Here is a 27,952-nt window from a genome sequence, read left to right as displayed (position 1 = left end):
AATTATTTGACTGTATTGGCTTACAACAGTATATTGAAAATTTTACTTACGGGTACAATTTGAAAATGCTTTATTTTTAATCCATGACTCAATGACAATACAAATGTTTTGGGGTTACTTTGGCTATCACGTACCAAGAATACCCTAAAAGAGATTGAAAATTTTCACATTAAGGTCACTCTGGAAAGCTTCAGAAATACCCAGTTAAAATTGTTGTACATTTAAAACAGTAAGTATTGTGAGAAGCAGAGATAATCTTAATTACAAAAATTATGCTTTTAATCATTATTTCTTTGAAAATGTGTCACTTGAAATACTTTTCTTAAATTCTTCTTCACCTTGTCTATTATGTGAAAAATATGCATTTTCAGAATGAATGACACTGTAGGCGTTAGTTTTTACACTGCATAGAATTACAATACATCTCTTCAGACAGAAAAGCACTCTCAACGTTTATGCTTTGAAGAAAATTTTTCCTTGGACTCTGACAGTCACCTAAATCACAAGTTTTATAGGGAAAACTTGGAAGGATGTTCAACAGGAAGTTTACAGAAAAGGTAATGCAAGACATACCAGAATAATTTTCACATCTGGCCCATATTCATAAACGAACACTCACATCTGCATACTGATAAAATTCCAATGGAGACAGAACTACAGTCTATACATTACAGCATAGTTATTGACAACACTGTCAATGGCCAGCACCATCACTGCAAGTAGTTCACCGATTCCAACCAGATTATAGACATAGTTTTGCCATAATCCTGGTATGATAATCTGATGCAGATGAAGAATGAATACCATTTCACTGAATCACTGAGTTTGGACTATGGGCAGAGAAGAACAGTTTGGAGGACAAAGGTAAGTAGCTGATTCACAGCTTTGTAGTGGAGAGACTGAACTGTTTGTACTATGCAGGTCTGGAACAGGTATAGTTAACAAATGTATCACAAAAGAGAAATGGAGGGACAGTCATTGGCAAGAATTCTCCTCTTTCAAGAGGAAAAACAAATGGGAAAAGTAGACTTGCAGGTGTCAATCAAGTGAGTGCTAGCCTCCTTTTTTGTACAACCATCTACCAGGAATGAGAGCACAACAACTACATGAAAATCTAGGATTTTTTTTTTTTTTTTTGGGGGGGGGGGGAAGGAAAAAAAAAAAAAAAAAAGAAAAGACAACAAAGTCTTTCAGTGAATTTTCACAAACTAACAACACAGATCCAAACTACTGGGTATTAATTTCATCCTCAAAATTTTAAGTTTTATTTTTACAACAGAAGAAAATACCTGGAATTAAGAAATTTGGAGTCCATAATCATTAATATTTCTATCAAAAAAAAACCATTCAGATTAATTCAGAATTCTGATACTAATTCAGTTTTAAAAGATGGATAATTGTCAGCCCTGCATATGGCTAGGAAAATAAGGACAAATTGTTCTCAATACACTCAGGCTCTCCTAATAAGCTCTCTCTCTCCACCTAGTGGCCTCTCACCCCTTTCCAGGACTTGAATTAATTTTTTCAGAGTTGTCATCCCTTGCATAAACTTAAATCTTTTTTAAGTTTGTCATTAAGACCTGGTCTTTTTTTTTTTTAATTCAAAAAAAAAAAAAAAAAAGACATTATAGAATTTTACACTTTCCCAATATACAAAATGAGTTCTCTAAACCCAAATATGGTGATCCACATTAAGCAATACACAAAGTAATGACATAGCATAGGAAAGAAAATGAGAAAATGTATGTGGATTACGATTTATGTTCCCATTTATCATTTCCTTTGAAGCCTACTTTCCTACTTTTTTGTTGTTTGTTTGGACAGGAGAGATGAGCAACATTTCTTCTCCTTCACATAAAATCTTTCCTAACTCTATCCTAACAGAACTACTTTAGCTGTCAAAGAACCTTTTAAAACATCATTTTATTATGAAGAAAGGACTGTACTTCATAGAATCTTAGGAATATTGGTTGGAAGGGAGCTTTTTAGACATGCTGGATGATTCAAAAAAACTGTTTCTTCATAAACGTATAAGGAATTCTCTGAATGACCAATTGTATTTTGTCATGAGCCTTTTGGTAATGCTATTATCCCATTCATCTATTGAGTATCAATTAGTTTCCAGTCCTATCAACCACTTATCACTGAAAAGTCTTCAAACATAAGAGGGTGAAGTATGAAATCTGTAATGTTGCTACACAAATGCCTTTAAGCATGTTTCTTCTACATCTGAACAGTAGATCTAAAAATATTATTCCTTCATAGCACGCCCTGAAAGATTGTTGTTGTCTGTAATTCTGTCATTAAGTTATTCTGTTACTAGGAATTCTGCAGATTCTTTATTCCTTTATATAAGTCCCTTCACCTTCCATAAGCCATCATGAACAGTGCATTTGTTGGTACATATGGTATTACAGAGGCCCTACCACCTGCTGTCATATATACATGAGATTGCCCTGCTTGGGATCATTTTTCTATCTTTGAAACACCTTAAAAAGCTCAACTTGGATTTTTTTTTCCCCAGCAGAAACTAAAATCTTATTACTCCCATGAAAAACTTCTGTATTTCTGGTGCTAATTCATTCTTTCAGCCCTTTCTTTTCTTTTAAAGAGCAAAGCATTTGTCACAAGCTGTAATGTATTTACGTCTTCATTGTATCTCAGGAGTATGCCAACATATGATTGCTCATACTACCATGTTCTAATCAATTCTAGACAGTCCACTCAAAGAGTATCATCCTCACCAAGATCACAATGTGTATAGATCCAAGAATATACCATAAACAACACTGTATTAAGCAAGTATTCTTAATACCTAGCATGATACTCACTTTGTCATCTCAAATGCTATTGCTGCTTATTCCCCAGGTCTACTTGGCTTCATTTAACAGTATCTGTGTAGCCACTGACATACACTGAAAGATTCATCAAGTCCTAGAATGACATACTGCTCAGACATACATGTAGATCATCCCCATGTCCCATTTCTCTCTTGGAACAAATGCAAAAATGAATGCAGAGTACAGAAGTATTTTCAGGGTGATTACCCAGGCTTAAAAACAAGACCCCTGAAATTTTAAAAAAAAAAAAAAAAAAGTCCAAATATCCATCCTTGCTGAGTGTGGTTATCTTTGTCTTCCCTTCTTTCCCACCTTTTTTTTTTTTTCTAGAACCCTTTCCACAGATGTAGAAGACAGTATTAAAGTACACTTAACCTAAAACTGAAGGAATTTAACCAGTTACCTGGCTACAGGTACCTAACTGGAAAGAGACTGAGAGAAATGCACGAGTTTCATGGAATAAGTCACTGAATAAAAAAGGCCCATGTGTACAATTAATACAGCAGTAGGGATAAAAATATAGAAATGAAAAATAGGATTTGAACATGAAATACATACCTGGTCATTTTTCTTTGAATTAATATTTAAATGACAGAAAATTAAACATGAATAGTCTTACCCTAGTATTTATTGTTTACCATTAATGGATCGTAGGATTTTTACTCATTTCACAAGTAAAAGCATTTTTTTTTCAATGGTTATCCCTGCATAGTTCATGTTGGAATAAGGTTAGGCAACGTTTTTATGGTTTCCTTCATTCTTTCATCACTAATAAGAGACACAAAAAACACTGGTGCCAAAATTGACAGTTCACAGAGAATACTGTGCAAATACAGAGCTCAAGTGCTTGGCTCTGAGCGGACACAAGTAATCTGTCAGTGACAGAATCGAAGTGTTAGATCACCATTTTATTGCTTCCAAAAGACATAAAATAGAAACCAACTGATCCCCAGATAGCCCTATATAAAAGACATTTTATTTCTATTAGATAAGTGCAAAATCTTTATTCCTCTGTCTCCCCCCACAATAAAAAGTACATGAAAATAGCAGTTGTTGACTAGAAATGTGTCTCCGAAGAGTTATGTAAAGAATTAGCTTACCCATCTACAAGTCCATGCTGCAAAATAAGCCTCTGAGCTTCATCTCTAGAGATTTTATGATGAAACCAAGACTGAGACCTGTGTATAGCTGTAGAAATAAAGATCTTTAAAAAACATATTGCCTTTATTGAAACAACCAACTATTGCATTTCTCTGTAATGAATTAACTCACACATACCCACGTTAGACATGGCAATAGGACTACCATGTGAGTTGAGTCGTAGACACCCTCTCCTCTGTGTGAGAGAAAAGTAAAGATTATTTCAAAACTTTTTTGTTAAAATAAAAAAAAAAGTACTCTGATAAAATGCTTATACCCGCCATGCTAATCCTTCTTCAACTGCAACTGAAAGGACTTCCATTGGATTTTCTATAATTCTGCTTCTGTGTCCTGAGAAATCCATTGCTACTAAAGAATTTTCTGAAATACTTCTCTGCAACAAAGAAAAATACATTTAGTGGTTGGGTTTTTTGTTTGTTTCAGTTTATTGTTTTGTTTTTAAGATCTGTGTTTTAAGAATGCATTTCAGAGAAAACATTACATTTTATAAATGGTGTTTCAAATATCTGCAGCATTTCCCATCACAGCCAAACTCATTACACCCTTGGGAACATTTGTAACTCCTGTATGCTACTATAAAACTCAATTTTACAGTTTGGCAGGACAAATCATGTCTTTGCACTACTGTGATGGACAACAAATACATCACTTTACCATAAATTCTACTTATATTTGTAACTATAACTATCCTTTTGCATGTCAAAACAAGTTAGGATACTTTTAGTAAGTTGTCCAAGTACCAGAAAAAAAAGAAAATGCAAAATTATTATGCATAATCATCTTATAAACGAAGATTTGAAGTATTTTGCTATAAATACAGCATAAATTCATGCATCTTCTATACAAAGTTGCACCCAAAGTTTACCAGATTTAACCAATGGAAAAAGCCATTTCTATGGAGATTAAATTTTATTTTAATACTTCTCTTCAAGCTGTTAACCAACGCAGAACAAGCACAGACTTAACAGTTATGGGATCTAATATTAAAAAAAACAAGTTTGTCTTTTTTCCTCCTAGTAAAGATTGACTTTGTAAAAATAAAAGAAAAAGTATTTCAAGCTTGACAAAACAGTCTTAAAGCTCACCAAAACACTTGCCAGAAACCCAAGTTCATAAAATCAAGTTTAATACTGATTGTAATGTCTCAAATGTTCGCTGGCACTGGTAGATCAGATAATCAAAAGAACACTCTAGTGTTCTATAAATTAAAGTAACATCTAGAATATAGGAGGCCCAGATTTCTGTAGGGTTAACAAAGCTTCTCAGTCCAAAACCTGTTTAGCTCCTGTTTGGTTACAAGCAGATTCTTCTAGCATCAATATAACTCAAAATGGAATAGTAGTGCATTGTAACTGTTGACACTGTAGTCTAAGGTCTGCCTATGTAACTGTAACCTGTAAAGAACTTTGCAATAGAGAAGGGCAAACTAAGAGAAATTGTGTTTCTCTGGGAGAGTGCAGGGAACTCCTCGCAGCTGACTTGGTTGTGAATTATTCAGAAATGAAAGTGATTCCTCTATGAAGTACATACATTAGCTTGTGCACTTAATTGCTGAGTTTAATTCACCAGTTACACACAAGTACAAAAAATGTACCATGCTTAATACCAGTTACAGATTCCGCCTGCATTAGAATTTACATGAGCTATAATGCATGCAGCAGTGTAAGAGGAGAGAGAATCAATAACGGCTCCCAGACCCATTATAAAGGCAGCAGCTGGCTATCGTTAGCTTCTTATTACAGACAGTAAAAACATGGTCAGTATATTAAGTGCAATTTTGAAAGCATGCTTATTAGCAATATCATAAAACAGCATATTTGTGAATACCCATAATGACAAATGCATATCTTAGTTGCTTTAACATCAAGAACTACCATAAATGCTCCAACACCATAAAATCATCATCACAAGTCCTGGAAACAAGCAGTTTTTACCCAGTTTAGCCAACGAAAAGCACAAAGTGATATAAATCACTCACAAAAAAAGAGTTGAAATCAAGTGATTCAAAGAACTGGGATAAGTAAGATATATTAAAGAAAAGGACAGCCTGATCCCCAACTATCTGACTGAGGAGATGGACAGAGCATCCAGTATAGGGTGCTGTTCCTCCTAAACCCAGTTCTGCCAAGTTACGGTGTTCCTCTAAAGTCCATTCAGTACTACATCAGATGAAATCCAAAGTAAGTATTAAACCACTTTGGAGGAAAAAAAAAATAAAATAAAAGGAAGTATCACTGTATACTGAAAAGGATTTGTTAAAGCTTCTGCATTCATCCTTTACAGCATGTGTGACCTTAAACACTTTGCTTCTTTTTTAGTGCATTTATAGTTCTCCTTCACTTTTAAAATCCTTTTTCCATTCTCTTTGCAGTGATAACAAGCCAGTAAACTCCCAAAATACTGAAGATTTGACAAAGGGGAAAAAGTCTCTTAAACTGGTCTGAACTACTCATTTTGTATTAAGTAAATTAATTAATTAGCTCTCTAGTCTGTCCTGACGTCCCTAAAGATTTCAGCAAGCATTCGCACATATAAAGATCTGCAGGATCAGGTCAGTAGTGTAACTGACACAAGTCACTTAAAAATAGCATGATGGCAGAAACAAAAGTATTTATTCATGGAGCTACTGTGGGACATACCATGGGTGTTATATTCAAAGGGCTGCAGCCACTTCTACCTTGATATGGTTGCATGTAATTCTGATACAGCTGCATCCCATACTAAAACCAGAAAATAACATGGTTAGCATTTTAAACTATAAACCTAAGTCAATAAACCTTTCTTACTTGCCTTTTTTTTTTTTAATCATTAAAAAACAGGGACAAATGCTGGTAGGATAAGGAAACACACAACAATGGCATTGCTGTTGCCTTTCTAAATGTATACTCTGCATTAAATTCTGACTATTTAATACACTGACTGACATTTGCCTGTTTTGTCACAGACACTTTTTAAAAATATTTTAAAAGTTCCCATCTTGTGTATTCTTGTAGCTTTGTTTAACATCACCAACAGTCTCACTAAATTCAGCCAGGTTACACATGCTTAATCTTAAGTTTAAATGTTTGCAGGACTTCATCGAGACATCATCCCATCCCCTAAAATGATTCCAGCAATTTAGTCTGTCCCTGTTGGGATGAATGTTCAGCTTTCATTGTACAAAACTGATACTGCTATTGCATGGGAACCTGGAATTATGTTACTTCTCTAATTCACAAGATCAGAATTCCACATAGTAAACTTAAGCAGTAAGTTAACTCCACACAGAAAAATTACCTTAAGCAACCTAATTGCTGTCATCCAACAGGTCCTACTTTGCTCATCATCTGCACAGAGCTGTTTCAGGTCTCTGGTTCCTCCTGATTTGTTAGGCTAGAAGGCCACAGCACATTTTTTTAGCATTAATGCATATCTTGAAGATAATACCTGTTGAAATAAAAGCCACTAATTCTCCTATTTTATAACAGACAGCTGAACATTGTTTTCAAAAACCTTAAAGAAATTTAAGCTTACCTAAAAACTGTGGCTTGCTTTAATATGTATCAGAATGATAAGCTTGTACCTTAAAGCAGAATCCATAGTTTGTTGGTGCTCCAGAAATCTTTTTGCCTGTCAAAGACAGGTACATATCACTATTGCTGAATTCACAGAAAAACTGCAGATGCCTTGGCTCCTAAAAAGAAGAGCAATGTAATACAGTTAGACTATTTTTGGCTAGCCTCTCTAGATAAGAAACTCAGAGTGGCATTCTAGTTATTCTAACCCAAAATACAGTCTTATATCTCAGTTTTAACTGTGACATTGTCTCAAGAAATCTAGAAAGAGGCAATGCAAAATTCACTTCCTAATGCAGAGGAAAAACACCTCTAACTAGTCAGAGTTCACTCTTCCAGAGAGAGGGGGAAAAAAAAAAGTACAAGTGATATGATTTCTGGGAAAACATCCATTACATTCAAGATGCAGTAAGAGTAGTAGTCAGAAATTTTGAGCGCAGTATAGTTTTCAAGCATCAAAATAAAATATACTTTCAGAATTTGAAAAAATAAAATAAATAAAATAAAATAAAAAACACTGTAATAATTACTGTCCAGTAGTATTTCTAACCATTATCTCCATCCTCCCCAACGAATTATGTCAAGGAAGAAAAATAAGTGTATTTGTTGAAGGATGCAAAAGCATCTCAATGAGTACTCTGGCATCTAACAGAAAATTCAAAAGAATGAAAAGCGTGTTTAAGTGGCTTACATAAAAGCTGTCTTATCTCTAACGTATCCTGTTTAACACAGTCAGGTTTAAGTACCGACAAAAATTTGAACTAGCAGAATGAAAAACAGTGACAGAATTCAAGAACTCTAAAAATCTTCCAATAAAATCTTTTTATACATATGCTCTTCTATAATTTACATATTGAAGCATTGTGCCCATCTTTCAGAGCATCTATCTCAGAATTTTAACTATTTTTAAAAGATACCCTGTTAACCAATTGAAAAAAAATGTGAACCAGACAGAAGGAAAAGTTAACAGGCAAAAAGAAGCTAGTTTTTCCTGATACAATGCTTTCCCAATTTTATATCTCTCTCTATATATATATTTTATCTATTATAAATAGAAATTATTTTCCCTTATCACTGTAAGATAAAATTCAAATTTCAGTTAATATTACAGCAAATGATAAATATGTATACATTTGTTCTAACTTTATAATTCTCTCCTCCTTCTTTATTGTTGTTGTTTGTTTGTTTGTTTGGCCTTACCTTAGATGTACCTTTAGTGGAAAAATAAAGACCGGATCTTCTCAAAAGAAAGAACAGTTTTTTCCATGATTTTTTCCCCTGTTCCTTTGCATGCAAATAACCATGAATCTCAGGATATGTGCTGGAGCTTAGGAACATCTGAAAGAAAATATCAGACATGCATTTTTCTTTTTATCTGAAACCACCTTTCTGTTTCATTAAGATATTCAGACAAGACTAAGGGGAATATACCCCTAAATTCACTATCATATCACAGTAGTTCAGTTATTGCATCTAATCCCATTAGAATACCTCTGATTTAAGGCATACAGAATGTTACATAACTCCAAGGTATGCAAGGCAAGTTGCATATTTATATGGAACATATGGTTTGAAATGAGAGCATTAGTTATGCAATGTTGACTTCAGCAACAAAACCAGTGTAAGAAGTTCTGATCCCATGCCTCAGACCCTATTTTTATACAACTGCAAATCAATGCTACCAACAGAAGGAAAAAATAAAAAATGACATCTCTTCTCACCTTCCCCTGCCCGTTACAAACCAGAAAAAGGAAAACAGATCTGAATTAAAATTCAATCAAACAAATCACAAAATCTAAATCACAAAATTACACAGGTCTGGAGAACATTGCTATTTTCAGAAGAGGAGGGAACAAAGGTGTCAGGACCTAAAGTAGTCCTTAAGTGGGTGCTTCAGTTGAATGGAGCAGAGTAGAGGCTGGGCCAGCCACCAAGTATTTGCCGCCTGTGCTCAAGGTCATGGGGTAGAGTGTGTTTATCTGAATAAAGCTGCATTAGGAGCAAGGAAAAAGGGCTTTAAAATTCTCAGAGGGATCAGCTATTTTGCCTCCAGAACCAAAAAATAGTTTGCACCCCTTCCATAGGAAAGACAGAATGATACAGACAGACAACGAAGTTAACTGATGCACTGAGAGGAGCTAACTAATGCAATTCTCTCTGCTCAAGATACTAAATAACTTCTGTTTTAGCCTTTTCAACCAGACATTATCAGAGTGCAACACAGCTGTTGTCTTGCTAAGACCAAGTACAGTTTTATTAGGACTGCAAAAGCACCTACTAAAATCTGCCAACCACGTTAACTGCATTCTATGTCCATGTAACATATTCATTTCTATTCCTCTTCTTTCAACAGAACTACCCAGAACTACGACTCATATCTAAAGATACTAACCTAGAATTCTTCAATTTCCATGTATGCAAAAAGAATCCAAGTTACTACTAAGCTCTCCAAGGAACCTTGCCCCAGACTGGCCTGCAGTACCTTAAAAACTATCTAGGCTCATATATGGTAGGGAAGAAGGGGTTTTCTTGCTGATTTCTGCAGCTTTCATCACTGTGTTTTCCTCCTCTCTGTTGCCACTTCCAGAACATCTAAGCTGAGGACATGAAGCAACAGATTCCCGGGCAAGAGGCAGACTGGCTGGCACCGGACTGCAGCAAAATGATGAAGTGAATGTGATTTTGAAAGTATACCAAGGTCTTTAGCCACTAAATAATGGAGTCCAACCAAAATAAACAAGGTTACTTTCACTTTTATTGTTTTCCTACCTTGCAGTCAGATGCATGACAGCACCACATGTAGACCGTCCCAAGCTGATTAAATTCATCTGTTATCAATGCAGTAACAAAGACAGGTTTCATTTGACAGGCGAGCACTCAGAAAATCTAGCCCACAACTGAGAATGCATTAAGAGAGCTTCAATGCTATTCACCTGAATAGTAAATTACAGTAAGACCAGGTACACCATGTACCTGTACACCATTTGTACCACGTACAAATGCAGTTCAAGCTTTTTCAGCCACGCTGAAGCAGACAGGTCCTGGTAGCTGTTCCTGATAATCTTCCCATTTGCCACATATTAACAGGTTCACTGATGGTGAATATATAGCCTGCACTGAAAAGTATTTTTACAGCAAAACCAAAGTCAAATGGAAATTTAGGATAATCTAAGACAGTTGATGTATGTAAAACCAAAAAAAGCATCTCTTTAGGCTGTATTCTCTCTGCCAAAAATGAAATGAGTGCCTGGCTCCTAGCCTGCATAAGCTCTTCCCTAGGATTCCCTAAGAGCTTCCAATCAGAAGCATAATCATGAAACAGTCACATTTCTTACTCAGCAGGCCAAAGTGGAGGAACAATACAAAGCTCAGCTTCAACAGCCACTATTGTATCCATGCTATCAATTCAACTAAAGTAGCAATAACTCTAGGAAAAAAAGCTATCCTAGATCCATCTTTTCCCTTCCAAGACAGCTGAGGACTGTAAGAGAAAATACAATATTGTGTATTTGTAAAGTCAAAACCATTAAATATCCCAAAGAATAAGCAGTAAAAAGATCTAAGAAGTGAATGTCTTTAATAAATACATAAAACTAAATAGAGTAGAAAAGAAAGTTTTTGATTTTTTTTTTTAATGGAAGTATGTGCAAGATTGACGTTTATTATGGGGGAAAAGGATCCCTGTTTATGCAGAGAGAAGGCAATCAAAATAGGACAAAAATAAGAAAAGTCCTTCATATAGGTGGAAGAACTGTGGACAGTTACATGATGATATGATGAAGACAGTGATTACTGATCACACAGTATGCAGAAATAAGTTTGCACCCTCATGCAGTGAAATATACAACTTCATACGTAGGGTCTATCAAATGTCACCATGTCTTTCAGACATTAATATATGACAGCAACAAGGGCCAGATTATGATTTGATTTGCTGTAAAATCAACCAACTTAAAACCAACTTGAACAAAAAAAAAAGTTTTTTTGTTGTTGTTGTTGAGGGAGGGGAGTCAACAAGAAAAAAAATGGAAGAGAAAGGACATTCCACAGTCTCAGATGAATAGTAAAAAATTCAGAAATACTAGATGTCACTTGAACAAAATAGAGATTGAAAGCTACACAACTTATTTGTCTGCTTTCAGGCACTGAAGGCATTCATAATGCCTTCAACAGTTTCATTGAAAGAATGGCTGCACTGGGGGAAAAGGACAACATTTGCTGAGGTGAATGCTTCTTGAGCAGGTACACACAATTTTGAGATTTAAATTAGGGAATCTGTTATTTTCCTAAGACTCTGTGAATCAAGTTTGAATTTGATGACTGAATCGTAAATCTACAAAAACAAAGAATGGAACAACTAAAAATATGGAACAAGGAGGAGAAGATGGCAATGAAGAAAGGAATAAGAGGAAAGGGCAAAAGGGAAAGATTATATTAGTAATCCCACATTTCCCCAAATTCTGAGCATGTGTCTTCATAATCTTATCTGTTTTTACCTTAATTTTTCCATATACAACATTTATGTTTTATATTTGTTCAGGAAATACTAATGTTACTTTCTCTAGTACGTTCTACATTAGGTGAAAGGGTTGTTTTTTTCATTGCTCTGGAAGATGGCTTGGAGAGGTGCTCTCTATAATTTTCTAAATGTACTCACATTATACGTAAAAAGCTGTTAGAAAGAAGCAACCAAATTGGTCAACGCAAGATTTGAACTCTGAACTTCAAGTCTACCTACAGAACTGTGTCATTCACATCTATTGAACAATCAAGATGGCATGGAATAGGTCTATTCTTACAGTAAAACCAGAAAGAAAGCATAACAGCCCAAGTAATGTCTATTGTCTAAACTGAGGATGTGTCATTTTTGCATTTAAAGTGATTGACAATCTGCATAGTGGAAAAAAAGTCTGATCCAAATTAGAGATTAAAAAAACTCCAAAATTGAAGAAACGTTATTTTCAATCAAAAAGAAAATGAAAGAAACTCAAGAAAAAAAATTTAATCCTTTACAGTAATTTTAGAATAAATTCTTTGACTTTAGTGAGGCTAGGAGTTCACCTGCTAACTCAGAAGGAGTCAGTCCTGTCAACACGATGTTTTGCGGTCTATTCATTGGGAATGCCATCTTGAATAAGAATATAAAAGGAGCTAATGCATACATCAATTAACCCAAAATAAGAGTTACTCCAATAAGCAGGCCACATTTTAAACAAGTCACAAGCCTCATTTAAAATTACATTCAGCAGGTTTCACATCTCATTAAACTAAATGAAGGAATTTGTTATCCTCTTGTGAGAGTTACTAATTCTCAAAAAAAAAAAAATTATATATATATTTAAAAATAATAGGGTATTTTATTGCTATGAGAAAGGCCTCAGATTAAAATCTATATACTACGATTTTTTTAAGGCATCCGATTTGCAAAAATAACCTAAAGCCAGTTTCAAATTATCCATACTGACTACTACTAGACATGTGCAGAGAGTGTTATGTCTCAGAATAGTCACACTCCAATCAGCATAACGAGACGCTTTTTTTTTTTTTTTTTTTTTAAGTTAAAGATTGCCATGGCAAAGATTAAATCCCTGTCTTTGGTACACATAGATATTTGGCATATTTCAGACCTTGTGATTTTACTTACACATGCAAAATAGAAAGGACAGGTAAACTTTTTGCTTGTTTTTAAGACTATTTAGATGCTCTGATTTAAAGTCATCAGGCAGAAATACTTACTCTTGCACTTTCATTGAAAGTCAAGAAAACCATACTTGAAAAACATTTTACTTGCTTACAGGTCAATCCACAAAAAGCTAGAAAAGTATCAGAAGTTATTTTTTAATCATTTGTAAGCATTGAGTTGTTAAAATTAATGTCTCTCTTGATACCTGACCAAGCACATCGCAAATAATAACGCAAGCCCGTTAACTTGTCTTAATGAAAGTTTCCAAGGAAACAGCAACACACTGTAAACAATCTACTGAACAGCTTCTGCTGAAATGTGCGTGGCAGCTGCAGAATCCAAGAGGGTATTCCGTACTTTGTGTCCACTAAGTTTTATTAGACCAAATACAATCAAACAGACAATACAACATCAAATAGCAACAAAGCAGATTTCATAACAATTTTTTCAAGCTAAGAAAACTGGATTTAACATTATATATTTTGAATTATTCTTAATCTGACCCACAAGCTTTGCCCTTGTTCCCCATATCTCATATTCTATTCCCAGGACAAAAGGAGATTCTATGCGACGGTATATGGCAAACAGTTTCATTTTAAAAAAATACTTACTCAAACGATCAGATTGTTTGCAAGCAAAATAAATTAAGTTTTAACAACAAAGGGGACAAGATTTGATGATTAAATTAAATGCTTGCATTAAGCTGCATAATCTGTACTCCATGTAGGTAGCAAAAGTGAACCAATTTTCTATAGACGTGCAGCATGTTTTGAAGCTAGAAAAAAATGATTTAGGTTTCTAAAAATGATTTATAGTATCCATTATGTGTCAATTACACTTAATTTGGAACCTTTTTTTTTTTTTTAAAAAAACAACATTTGAGGGTAATTGTAAGATCCTGACTAGCATCCCCTCTTATCAATATCAATAAGGATATAACTACTTGATATGGAAGAATGCTTTGAAATTTAGTTCTTTAATGTTTTTCATTTTCTGGTGAATGTTAAGGTAGAATTTATTATATGGATACAGAAAAAAATATTTTTTAATTACCATATTACTTTTGGTTCTACCTTAAAATATCTTGTGTTATTATGTTGCCTTTCCAATCATTCTTTATCCCCAAAACTCACACATAGGGTTGTTGTCTTAAGACCAGTGAAAGTCCTTCTATTAATTAAAATTCCTAGTGACAAGCAAACAAGAGTGATGTGTATGTTTCCACCTTTATTACTCATTTTTCCCCTCTTTGAGATGTAAGATGATGATCCCTGATACGGTCATTCTGTGAAATTATTCCCACTGTAAATTAAAATCTTGTGTCTACTTAAAAGATGACTAACACTGAGTGACCTACCATTTTTTTTTGGAAGGCTACAGTAGCCTTCACGCTAACAAATCATACTAGTCAGTCTAAATTTTCTACTCATTAAGTTCAACAATTTAACTCTTTTTATATCTATTTCTATCACATTACCAGTTCCTCAGTATTCTACTGTTGTGCTGCTGCTAAGTATGGGCTAATTAATTCAGCACTACACTTTTTTAAGGAAACAGTTTCACCTGAAATACAGGTATTAACCATTTTTACTGCCTTTTTGGCCATTTTTGCACTCTTTGTGCCATTTGCCAACAGTAGTCACGTAATAACTGACTAGAAGGGATACTCCATATTTCATAAGAAAAATAAGTTATTAAACATATTTTGTTTTACACAAAAACTACCAACAGATCTGACAGTGACAAAGCACTACACTCACACAAATACAGACAATTGGGAATTCCACACTTTTTTGGCTCATCTTCTTTCAAAGGTTACATACCTGTAATATCCCAGAGTGGCTTACAGGTGCATTGGTCTCATTTGGAAAAGATAACATATGTTCTGGGAAAAAACTCTGCAATGACAATAATTTCTATCAAAGTTCTGTAAAAATAATTATTAAACATCTTATCTCTTTAGGATGTAGAAAACGGATGTAATATCCTTCCTAAATTTGTAACATCCTATATATTACTTACTGAAAAACTTAGAAAAACATCAACAGTATCTGTAACCAAGAGGATTTCATACAGCATTGCTAGTCATATTGCAATACCTGGCTCTTAGCGTTATTTTTCTAGTAGTAACGTCTATCACTGTTGACATGTACGACTTGCCTGGGGCTTCAATATGCTACAAAGTAGGGAGGATATACACCAACATGCTGGAAAATACATTGTTTTCTATTGTTTTCATTACAAAGGAAACTCGGTAAAATATTTCATAACTCCCATTAATACAGAACACATACTTTCAGGTTTTTTGTTTGTTTTTCTGAATTGGCTATTCTGAATGATATAAATATGAATCAGCACTAAAATGTGACTACATCAATATGGGGTGGTTAAAAAGTCCACATTTAAAGTGTCAATTTTATTATAAAGAAAAGCTCCATGGGTGATTTATGACACAGACCTGCAGCTGGTGAGTTCAATATAGTCATGACCGTATGAACCAACCAAGAGTTAAGTTTCCTCAAGGTTTGGACAGTTTTGAAGCTAATTACCACCCAATGTCTACTGACCTTCATTTTTAATAAAATTGCTAATAAAATTAATAAAATGTAAATAAATTGGTAGGGTTAATTCATATTAACACATTTCTAATAAAGCATTCTTGCTACACCATTACCACAGTACCCAGAAGAATAACTCAACAGGAATGGTATGGACTTTGATTAGGCACAGCTGTTGGAGCTATTCACAGCTGCATGCCTGCCATGCTCCACAGCTGGTTCCACTCACTAGATAACCAATACACATACACTTACTTTTTGAAAGCTTCTCAAGCTCAGAATTTTTCACTAGTGCAGTAGTATCTCTAATGACAGGGGAATTTACAGTTTGTCCAGAGAAACACATTTGGAAAAGGAAAATGCCCTCAAATCTCTTACACCTTGTGGTGTCTTAATATTTACCTTTTCATCCTTTTCACAGGTAGATAATTTGAGTTCCCTTCCACTTTTCACCTTTCAAGTCCTCATTCATTTCTATTTCTCCCTTTGACATCTGAAACAAGCTGGCCTTGTAACAGACAGTATTAGGAGTGATCCAAATACACCATGCATGTGAGTAACCAGATGGTAATTTTCTCCTGCTGAGCCAGTACTGCTTCTATGGTCTTTGCCATCAGGCAAGTTCTGAATCAGCAGCGTTAACCTTTGGCAGCATCCTTGACTTACAAGTTGTCTCTGCTCCCTTTCCGATCCTTACATATGCTAACTTTGACTTCACTTTCACTTACTCCTAATAGGTTATGGCTGCTCATGGCCTTCTGTGTCAGTTGTCATTTAGCTGCAGCTCTGAGAAGCTGCCATTGGTCAGTGCTAGACCATTACATTCAATTTTCACTTTAACAATAAAATCATCTTTGCTACAGATGCTTCTCCTTGTACTGCTTCATTTTATATTTTGTTGTCACTTAATGGAAACTTAACTTCAAATAATTCTCATTTTGTTATAGGTCAACATGTAAACTTCAAGAAAATCAAATCCATGTCTCTCTCTTCTTCCCTCATCCCCACAAAAAAAGTAAGAATACTGATACTTTACAATTACAACAAAGTTACTGGCCACCATATACAAGCACTGCAATATATTTCTTGGTCCCATAAACTTCCTCCCAGTTATTCCTTTTGACTCGCATTACACTAACAGCTTTACACGCTGCCTGAGTGTAACAAAAAATACTATTTTGCAGCACCAACAAATGCACCACTTCACAGATATAATGCTATGACTTACCACAGGATTTTTGAAAAATTCATATTTGGCATAATATTTTCTAAAATACAATTTGTTTTCCTCTTGCATTCCCCAGTTTGACTGGACCTCTGTCACTAATTCATGGTCTTCTATAGCTCTTCCTGTAAAAACAACAACAAAAAGCAGCACATAATCTGTACCTAAGACCAAAAACTGTCAAACATGAAGATGTAGAGGTCAGATAATTAAAATTACTTATGTTACAAAACATTAAACAAGCAATCTGAGCACAGCCCATTAATCAGGTGCATGTTACACCAAGTTACTGTTCCACCCCAGTTGAAATGGGCTCAACTTTAATGTCTGAGGTAGTTCATGTAGTTTTTTTTTTACTTTGTTTTGGTTGGTTGCTTTTTTAAACAGGGGCAGCTCTGTTACATGACCAAATCCACATGCTCCATGCAACAGAAGCCACAGGCAGTTCCTGCCTTGTGATGCATGGTGCAGCAGGAAGCACACCACCTCAACAACTCATCTCTACTCACCTTCCCTGGGGTGTCTGGAATGTCTTCCTGACACCCCCTTCTCTAATGAAGCATTCATAAATTGTAAGCCGTCCACAACATGGGAAAGCTGCCTTCTTCCCTGGACCCTGCTGTCTTTTGAAGCATTTCTAAAACTGCAGATGAACATAGGGCATTTCAGCGTTTTAACGCTTTTGCACAAGCCAGAGATACTGAGAACGTTAGCAGCTGTAGCATTATCATATGCAAAAGGAACAGTAAAAGCCATGAAAAACTAAAAACAAAACAAACCCAAAGCCTACAAAGTGAGTCCTAATGTGCACATTGGTTTTGCAATAGGTAAAGGGGAAGGGAAGAAAAGACAAAAACTCAGTTATGGGGAATACAGCAGTGGAGGTCAGAATCAGTATTCGTACTACTTTATATTGCTTCTGTAGAACTTTTTAATTGCCAAGCAATATTAAATGCATTTATGGGAAAGAATTTAAGAATTTTCCTGTAGATGTGTTGTGCATGTTTAAGAGATGCATACTCTGAGTAATGCAGTAGGACTACTCATAGGGCTGGTTTAAGATCTAAATATATGTCTCCCTGCCAATTATGGGGTTTTAACTTCCAATCTTTATCATGCTGTCAAAGGGAAAATGCAATTAAAATATAATATAAAAAACATGTAACACAATTTTCTGCTCACGTTTCCCAGACTTCACTGCATTATCATAAGGGATTTATGAAAAGAATATAAAGAATATAAGAATCTCCCAAACTAGAGATAATAAAAGCCTCTTTAGAACAACAACATCCTGTTACCAATCTTCTTTTGCCACCTCTTTCACCAGTCACTGCTTCATACTTCCACACTGAGAAGTCTGGTAGATAACAGCCTTACTGTAGCCTGCAAATCTACAAGCTTCTTCAGGAAGTTTCCAGCTAGCAAGTTTAGAAACAATACACTCATACAGCTAAATTTCATCCCAATATGAAAATATCAAGCTCATGACTAGCAGAAGACAAAGTACTCATATGATCTACAGATCAAGTATTGGAAAGTTAAACTTCTATTGGATTTAACTGAGTTTTAAGCCCAAAAAGACAGAATGTAAAGATGCTTCATGAAATTTACATTTTGTAAACAGATCAAATAATGCAAATAAAAAACAGAGTAATTCAGAAAACAGAAAATACCCCCAAAATACTGAAATAAAACCAGGTATTTTAAAGCCTTGTACAGACTGCTCTACTCCAAAATATACATTTGTCAGTTGAAGGGGGAGAGACACTAAAGAACCGAAGCTCTTACTCAAAAACAGCATTTTTTTCTTCCTTTCAGAGAAAGCTCTCCTCTGGGATGACATTTAAACCTCTTGCAAGCTTGGCATTGTGACATTTAGGAAAATACCATTTCCTCAAGAGTTACTTCTTAGTACAAAAATAAGGCATTCTGCATCACCCCAATGGATGGGTAAGGATGTTGATACTTCTTTATTTTTAAGGTGTCATATTAGAGAATCTTTTACAATTGATTCAACTTATTTTCTTGAAGGAATTGAAGCACTCAGTTAGTACACTCCAGAACACAGTCCTGGAATCAAATTACTGTGTGTTGCCATGAGAAAGCTGCGCTTTGGTTTAGTTAGATCATTTTTTTCCTCTTACAGCTAGACTCGAGAGTTTCTTCCTGCCTCTCTACCCTCTCTTTATTAACACTTTCTCTAACATGCTGACCACCTGCTACAGCCCAAAACAAAGTCTTCTTAACTATGTGAAGTACATAAAGCACACGAAAAAAGATTTAATATTGGAGAGCATGACAGGCCACATTTTAAATAGCCTCCTCTCTAGCCACCCAGTGGGGAAAAAAAAAAAAGAAAAAAAATGAACAAAATAAAAAGCAGAAAGGCTCTTGCCCAGCCCTGCTGCACAGATAGTGCTTTGTGTGATTCCTCAGGCCGCAGCCCCAAGCAGCCTTCCGACGGGCTGCCCAGAGGAATGCAGGAAGCGAACACAGGATGAGACACTGAAACACAACTAGGTGCCTGTCCCAAGGCCTCACAAAGAGGAACCTCGAAAAATAAGCTTATTGAGCTGAGGCGGCACAGGGCACCTGAGAACAGCGGCGGATTTCTGTGAATTCAGCAGCTCGGGACTGAAGGACACCTGCAGGAGGCGTGCTGCATCTCCCAGCGCCGCCGCTGCTCCAAGCCAGGCCCAGATTCGGGGCAGGCCAGCGGTGCGCGGAGCGCGGGTGCCCCCCGGCGGCACAGCGGGGCCCGGCAGCGGCCAGGGGCCGGGGGGCAGCGGGTAGCCCCTCACACGGCCGCTCGCGTCCGGGCAGCGCCGGCCCAGACCCGGGAGCGGGACGCGAACAGGCCTAGAACCCGTCGGGCAGAGCGGTGAAGGCAGGTACAGATCTGTGGAAAGGCCAGCCAGGCATACGCGGACAGCGGCTGCGGGGTGCCTTTTGTTTCTTCTGTCTTTAACCTTGGTAGACAGACACACCTCGCACGGCGAGGAGGGCACGCGCCAGTGATGTAATTAATGTCTGTCTTGATTAAAAGCAGAACGCTGTGCTCAGCTCACTGAGATTTGTGCAATCATATCTAATTCAGTAGTATTCAGACATCTGTTAGATATTAAAGAAAATGTTCGCTAATTGATGAATGAATTATTAATCACCGTCATACTGGAATTTACACAGACACACGCGCTCACAGTATTTCTCCTCTTGATACCCATTCATTTAGCTTGGAAGCAGAAAAAGACTGTCCAAATTTCCACGGATATAACATATGACAGTAAAAGCAAACAGTCCAAAACTAAGTCAGCATTTGAAAAATATTTGTTCATGCTATTCATCCAATGCTTAAGAATATACTAAATGGAAGTCAAGATCAACCTTTCACTATCAAACCTTTCAAACAAAAAACAATCAAACAGTATCATAAAAAATAAATTATTCAGTACTACAAAAAAGTAACAAAGATATCTCAAGTTGCTCCTTTCTTTGGCTAGTAATGTTGAATTCCCATCCTCATGATCTAGGAAATAATTTTTGGAAATCAGCAATTCATTTTTTTCTAAAATTATGCCCAAAGCAGCTGGACCACTCAGAAGATTGCACAGTGAATGCAGGTCTTCCGACCGGCACACCAGCCATTTCGAGAATTTCATAATCATAGGAAAAGCAACTTCACTGATGATTTGATATGGAAATCTTCCACTAAAACCTTCAGACAGAAGCAAACACACTATTTGACAAATAAACCAGGAGAAACAACACCACTATGATTCTGGCATAGTTTGTCAAAAGTGAATTCTTCGGTACTTATTACACTACTTAAACACCAGCCACATTATAAATTACAGAAAACACTTCTGCTGTTTATATGGTAGTCTTGTCTAAAGCCATTTTTATACCTCCTCTTCTGTAGCAGTCAGTCATTTACAGTCTCAACCCAGATTTAACTCTGACCTTACTCTGAGCTGGAAGCATCTTACAACTGATACATTCAGTGCAAAAGGTTATAAATATCTTTGAAATGTTACAAAGCAAGAAAAAAAAATGAGAAACGTTTGTGGTTGTCTTCATAGGATAAAGGAGCAGAAAAGGGCAAAAAACAGTTCCAGCTTTTGTAGTTCATCTTTAAAATATGGCTGTTAAACATAATATAGGTTGAGATTCGCAGTCAAGTTTATTTTACATAAATGTACAAGTTCAGATCCCCTAGATACATACTCAGAGAGGGAATTTTTTTAATATCTTTTAAACATATTTTTAACATTTATTTATGCATTTTTATTTTGAACAGTAAATACTGCAATTACCAGGTAGCAGTACAATCTCTTCTGAAAATTAGGGCATCCAAGGAATTTTCTATATATTTTAAAATGCAGGAAGCCCCCCCTAAACTTCTGTCTCAAACAATGTTACCTTGCGCTAGCTGAAACTGCCCTTAAGGTTGCAGAAGAACTACTAGCTTTGGTACCTCCAGCACAGTGGCAAAGTTTAAGAATAATATGGAAATTTTGAGTGATACGAAATTCAAAACATGTATTTTTATGTCATTAGTCTTGTTAGATTTTTTTGATGTAATTCCCAATCAAAAATAAACAAAATACTGAAAAGTAGTGCTGTAAATGCAGGCATGATTGTCTGATTACAGTACCGATTTAATACTACACCCTCACCCAGGCTTCTGAACTCATCTTTCGTTGAGTGCAGGCTTTCCTGTGTTCCTTTGCAAATATCCCCTTTCTCCATGTATTTAACTTGTCTTAATGTGTTGCAAAATCGTCTATACATTATAAAAAGGTATAGAGACCATAAATTAAAATTATAGTCAATCTGAAACCACAGATTAGCTCTTTAAACTGCATAACTGTATAATACACTTAGAGGTCTTATTTGCTTGCTTTTTGTTCATTTGTTTTTTATTTTCTTACGGAAATGCTGATGGTGTGGAAGGAGTTTAAAGAGGTTTATTTCTAGCAACTTAAAATACTAAGCATAAAAGTACTTCAACGCAAGTTCTTTGATTCATAACTGAAAGTTTAAAAGAGTGGGTTTGTTTCACTTTTTAAGAAGTCCTGTCCCAACATCACAATAAACCTAGCCAAACTGACTGCATTGAAGGAAAATACTGATAGCCTACTCTGATGTTGTTTCTGAAGATTGAGTTCTGTTGTCCAGAAAGGACAGCACTATGTAACCACTTTCTGTCCTTGATGTCAGAGATTTCACTCAGATGTGTTGGGGATAATGATTTTGTTTGCAATGGAAATATCCCAATTCTTACTAGAGATAAGCAGGAAATACCAGTGGAAGAGGAAGAACTGCCAAAGAAAAGCAAGGAAGAGAAAGGAAGAATTTGCAGAGAGAACCTTAATGGTCAGTGTCTTCCAAATCACTCTTCCAGGTACAGATGAAGCAGCACAAGACAAATGTATTGTGACAAAATTTACTTTACTGGCATGCTATCAAAGAAATACAAAAAAAAAAAAAAAAAAAGGAAACAAACAGAAACAATCCCCTCCAAACAAATTCACACACACTCTCCCATTACTTTATTTCTAAGCGTATTAGAATTATACCTTTAAATGAAAATACACCTTATTTACTGCCATACTGTTGTACAGAATGTCTTACCTAAACCTGTGTGAGTAAGGTGCTCAAACAGAGTCCAGTTGCGGTCATCAATATAGTGGTTCTTCAATATCAACAGCTGACATACATCCCTGGCTGTTATATCAGTTGGGACTTCCAAAGCTTTGCTGGTATCATCTTCACTATAAACTTTAATTACCTGCAATAAATAAAAGCGCTGAAATACCCATGAACTTAATACTCAGTTAATCCAAGTATGTTCTTTTCTCAGTGTCATTCATGACTGAGACCAGAACCTATAAACATAAGATGCAGTACTAAAGACAGCTGATTCTCTCTAGTGCAATTGAGTGTGTAATTGTTATTGAGAACAAAACAGTTGAACAAAGTATATTCACTACTAAATTTGATGGCTGGACATCCCTTATCACAAGACACGGTATAGACTGGTCTGTCCGCTTTAAAAAAATGTTGTAATAGATAGGTAAATTAACTGCATATTCTTATATAAGCTAAAGAAGAAATCACAGAGGATAAATGGTGAAACTTAAAGATTCTGTGAATGCAGAGCTGTAGAAAGAATAAAGCCAGAGTTAGTTCAAAGAACAGCATTTGGATTCAAGATGCTCACACTTGTGTAGATAATAGAAATAAGGGATGGTACAGAACTACTTCAAGTTTTCACTGGCAAGAACTGGAGCTGTGAGTTTTATTTATTTATTTGTTTTAAAAAACACATATATACACACGTACAGAAACAAAACCATCAATACAGGAAAGAGTTACCATCATATGAAGACCAGGAAAACAAATAAAATGTCCTGAAAGACATACATGCAAAAACCAGAAATAGACAATTTTTATTATGTCAGTAGTTTTTCCAAATTACTTTATTCTCTTAAGGGTGTTTGGTGGGGTCAAGGGAAGGAGGCAATACAAACTTTCATGACATGTCTTTGTCATTTTGACTTTTAAATTTCATTAAGAATTCATATTTTTCAATATTGGTACACAATATTGGTCCTGAAGAATTGAGTGCCCACTAAGTTCTTGAAGAGGTGCATCGTGGGCTACACCTGCTTATGCTTAGTTTCAAACCAAAAGAACAAGGAAGTCTTATTGCATACAGACTGCTGGAAAGAAGACATGTCAATTTAGATACTTGTTTTGTTTCTCTGCAGAAGAGTGAATCAGACTAATCGGCAAGTTGGAAGGAATATACACAATTCACTAGTGCCCTATTGTCACAAGCTTTGCACAGGGACTAATCCCATTTAAGTCACCAAAAAGGGTGTGGTGGTTTTTTTTTTTGTTGTTTTGTTTTTTAAAAAACAAAATGATTTTAAATTCTTCACAACAGTTCAGAAACTCAGTATTATGTTATATGTTTTCCTTTTATTTCTTTTTAAAGAGTATTTTTTTTAAAAATAAAGTATTTTTTAAAGTAGACAAAACTCAAAAAATGAAAAATATTGAGGCTCCTGACATCGGGATCAACTCTTATTTGTTGTCATGTATTTTGGAATAGTGACATAGTCCCTAAAACAATACAGATGTATGAGATTTTTATTATAAATACAAACATTCAGATAAATATGTGAATTAAGAATAGAAGATTTGATACAGCATTAAACATACCATTACCATTAGTTACCATTGTAAACCCTTGATTAAACATCAAAACACAAGTTCTTTAAAGATGATCATGAGTGTGTATTCTGCTCTACTGAGGCCACACCTCGAGTACTGTGTTTAGTTTTAGGCCCCTCACTACAAGGTCACCAAGGCCCTGGAACACGTCCAGAGAAGGGCTACGAAGCTGGTGAAGGGCTGGGAACACAAGTCCTGTGAGGAGCAGCTGAGGGAACTGGGATCATTTAGTCTGGAGAAGAGGAGGCTCAGGGGAGGCCTTATTGCTCTCTACAACTACCTGAAAGGAAGCTGTGGGGAGCTGGGGGTAGGCTTCTTCTCACAGATAACTAGTGAGAGGACTAGAGGGAATGGCCTCAAGTTGTGCCAGGGGCGGTTTAGGTCAGAAATCAGGAGACATTTCTTCTCAGAAAGAGTAGTCAGGCATTGGAACAGGTTGTCCAGGGAAGTGATAGAGTCACCGTCCCTGGGGGTGTTTAAGGAAAGGTTGGACCTGGTGCTGAGGGACATGGTTTAGTGGGTGACATTGGTAGTAGGGTGATGGTTGGACCAGATGATCTTGAAGGTCTTTTCCAACCTTAATCATTCTATGATAATTTTAAGTCAGGCCTCTATTACTACCTTACTAAACTAATGCTCGTTTCAAGCACCTAAGGAACAATCAGCCACAGATTGTTGTCTCAACTTGTTACAGCAGCTCCTTCTCTGTTTTGTGCCAAAGTTGATAGGCAAGTCAGCTGCGAGTTCCAACTGTACATCCTGACACCTGCTTCCCTCCAACTAATGGCAGAAATCCAAAAATAAATTTAAAAATAATTAAAAAAAATTAGGCCGTCTCACCCATGCTATCCTAACATCTGAACAAGAAAAGCAGACTCCATTTGAAAACCACTTACATATTAGAACACACTGATGGCCATACTCTTCTCAAAAAATAAATAAATAAATAAATTTGCTTTTCTTTATGTAACCACAACAGTTCTGTTTCAAACTTTGGCCCAGCATATCAAATCATCATGAAGTCCATGATGATTTGCTTTAATATTTCAGCTCAGGAGTTCCACATAAGGTTCAGCCACCCTTGCAACAACACTAATCTACAGGATAAAGCAAACATTAAAATCCCACTTCTGAAGTGGTGAAAATATCTCTGTTCATGAATCAACATCCTCAAAGCAGAGTCTTCTAGAGAAAACAGGCAGGCCTCAGAGAAAGTTAATCCATAGTCTCCACAGGCCTAGCTACAGCCAAGTACATACCTTCAATAGAAAAGGCAAAAAGACTACATCAATATTAAATTAAGGATCAATACTGGCAAAACAACTGTGGCAGATAGCTCTTGTTGGTTTTACAAGATTTATATGCTTTAGCAGCATTCCCAGTGTTAAACAAGTTAGACTGGTAACAACACAGTCTGCTGGCAGCTTGGTCTTGTTCCATACACAACTTAAACCCTTACTCCAGTCACACACAAATGATGGTTTGCAGTTCAGGATAAACTGGCATGAAGTATTTAAATCTATGAAGTGTTTAAAAAAATTCAAAGACAAAAATAAGAGCTGTCTGGCAGGGTGCACTGTGAATGGGGTGGTAGGCTGTACAGTTGAGTAGACAAAACAACATCCCTTGACCTTAAAACATGTCCTACTCTGGGCAGTACTAAAGGGCAGACAGCTTCATTAGCCTCTTTGATATGTCTGTGTCAGGCTGATCTAAAAAATTTTAGTCTTAAGTGCCAGAAAGAAAAGTGACATTATGGAAGGGTGAAAGATACAGAGAAGATTAAAGTGACTTTCCTAGCATTTCTCCACATGCTTCCAATAAAGCCAGGATGAGGATCCACATCAGCTATGGACACTGTGAGCACAAACTAGCACTAGCAACTACAGTTTTCTTCAGGTGCTCATCAAGTGAGGTGTTGTGCTTGTTTTACAGCAAGATCATGTACAGCCCATGTTGAGGCCCTTGATGGATGATTTTTAGAGAAACTCTTTTAAAAAGGGTTAAGAGTTACGGTGCAGATGACTAGACTCTTATTGCTGAAGAAATAGGAAAAGACATTTTAAAATGCTGAAGACAGCAACACAAGTCATGATAATGAGCTGCCTGCGGCCATTCAACTTGGGGAGACGGAAGCCTTGGAGGTGGCCTTGGACTACAGCAGCACAACTAAAACAAAACAACACAACAACACCAACAGGAGAAAAAAAAGTGTTTGTACTCAGTTCTCTCAGCTGGCTTTCTCAGTATAGGGAAATAAATCCTGTGCAAGTCTAAGACAACTGATCACCCCAGCTCATAGCTATGACATGCTACTTTATAAAATACAAATGCTGTGCCCTTTTTCTCTTCCTTGCAAGAGATTCAAATACAGCAGGAGACAGCAGACAGGCAGTCACCTAATAGACCCTTCTGAACTTTTGTTACAGTTTTAGTTTAATGAATTGAATGTGATGGTGTAAATCTCATCAGTTAGAGTGACCTTTGAGGGGATTTTAATTAGAGAAAGTTGCTCTGTCCGCACTTTCTGCTGTATGTTTGAAGCAACGTCTAGCGTAGGATTTGCTGGGAACATATTTTTTTTCCATGGGGAGTAAAACAAAAAAAAAAGTCAGCTTTCCATTGTTTCATTGCAAATACGATGCAACAGATACTTCTCTTGCCAGAAGTAGAGGATGCTCTAAGAGTTAAAGGGTGGCAGGATTATGCTAAAGATGCAATTTTGTTGACCTCTTATAGGGATGAGAATGCTTGAGTGACCACTTCTTTACTTTTATTAGCAGTTATCACTGTGCATTAGTCTGATCAATCATCCTCTCTCTCATTTTTTCCCTAAATTTTTTCTCAAAAGTATCACATAAGAAAAGAGATGCTAGTTGAGAACAAGCTATCATTCATTTTCATTACCATATAGTCTCAAGCTTTGTCCTATAGCCAGCCATGTAATTTGCCTTGACTATATTTATTAGAAGACTGTTAGGGGAGAAAAATTTGCCTCCATTGTGCTCAAATCTTCTTTCCTGTCTAACTCATAAATACACAGATTTTAGCTATTCCCAAGGCCAGGAGAAACATCTCAATAGCTTCCATTTAAGCCACCAGAAGTAAGAAATCAGCAACTCCAAGATCATCTTAAAAGAGGAAAGCACAAGATTGAGCAGGACAAGCATCAATCATTTTCGTTCTCTATGGGACCTGGCAAGGAGGTACAGCTTTCCTACCCATCCTCTTCCCATTTTTCAATATATTAAAAAATCAACCAAGATCCCAAAAGCACATGCAATTCACCTTTATTCCTCCAAAAATTCTATTGCTAAGAAATGTTGTTTCAAACTAAAATACATTATTGTTTCTATTTCACTCATCATCTTAACTCAGAATGTAAAATCAGTGTTGAAAAATGTAACAGGATTTAACAAAGAAGAGAGAAAGGAGACACTATCAGAGCAGGAAATAATTAGAAGGATTAAAAAAATCAGAAACTGCTTAAAGAAAAGGGGTATAATAAAAGAGCATATAAGGTAATCAGTGTGGGAGGAGCAAGAGAAAGCTGGACTCAACTCTCTCAAGTCTCCTTCCACTCTCAACCATCATCTCCGCTACAATAATTAAATAATGTGTTCCACAGATTTTTAAGAGAGGGTGTCCAAGTCTCTGATTCTTCAGAATTTTCAAGCCATCTGTTCTGG

General features: G+C 36.1%; 1 protein-coding gene across 3 annotated transcripts in view; it reads right to left on the bottom strand.

Moving 5' to 3' along the window:
* GRB14 (growth factor receptor bound protein 14) overlaps positions 1-27,952 on the bottom strand; it is a 66,270-nt gene that overhangs the window by 4,614 nt on the left and 33,704 nt on the right. For all 3 annotated transcript variants that reach the window (XM_040561502.1, XM_040561503.1, XM_040561501.1), the window contains exons 4-14: positions 22,656-22,812; positions 17,025-17,146; positions 15,062-15,136; positions 8,756-8,893; positions 7,564-7,674; positions 7,278-7,373; positions 6,641-6,721; positions 4,258-4,374; positions 4,119-4,176; positions 3,941-4,028; positions 51-144 (exon numbers count right to left, since the gene is read on the bottom strand). In XM_040561502.1, the coding sequence (XP_040417436.1) occupies positions 51-144; positions 3,941-4,028; positions 4,119-4,176; positions 4,258-4,374; positions 6,641-6,721; positions 7,278-7,373; positions 7,564-7,674; positions 8,756-8,893; positions 15,062-15,136; positions 17,025-17,146; positions 22,656-22,812 (1,137 nt within the window). The remainder of the gene's footprint in view (positions 1-50; positions 145-3,940; positions 4,029-4,118; positions 4,177-4,257; positions 4,375-6,640; positions 6,722-7,277; positions 7,374-7,563; positions 7,675-8,755; positions 8,894-15,061; positions 15,137-17,024; positions 17,147-22,655; positions 22,813-27,952) is intronic.

The sequence above is a fragment of the Cygnus olor genome, chromosome 6 (assembly GCF_009769625.2).
Source record: "Cygnus olor isolate bCygOlo1 chromosome 6, bCygOlo1.pri.v2, whole genome shotgun sequence".
NCBI classification, from domain to species: Eukaryota; Metazoa; Chordata; class Aves; order Anseriformes; family Anatidae; genus Cygnus; species Cygnus olor.
Note: the sequence above shows the minus strand (reverse complement) of the source record. Positions and strands in the feature narration are given on the sequence as shown.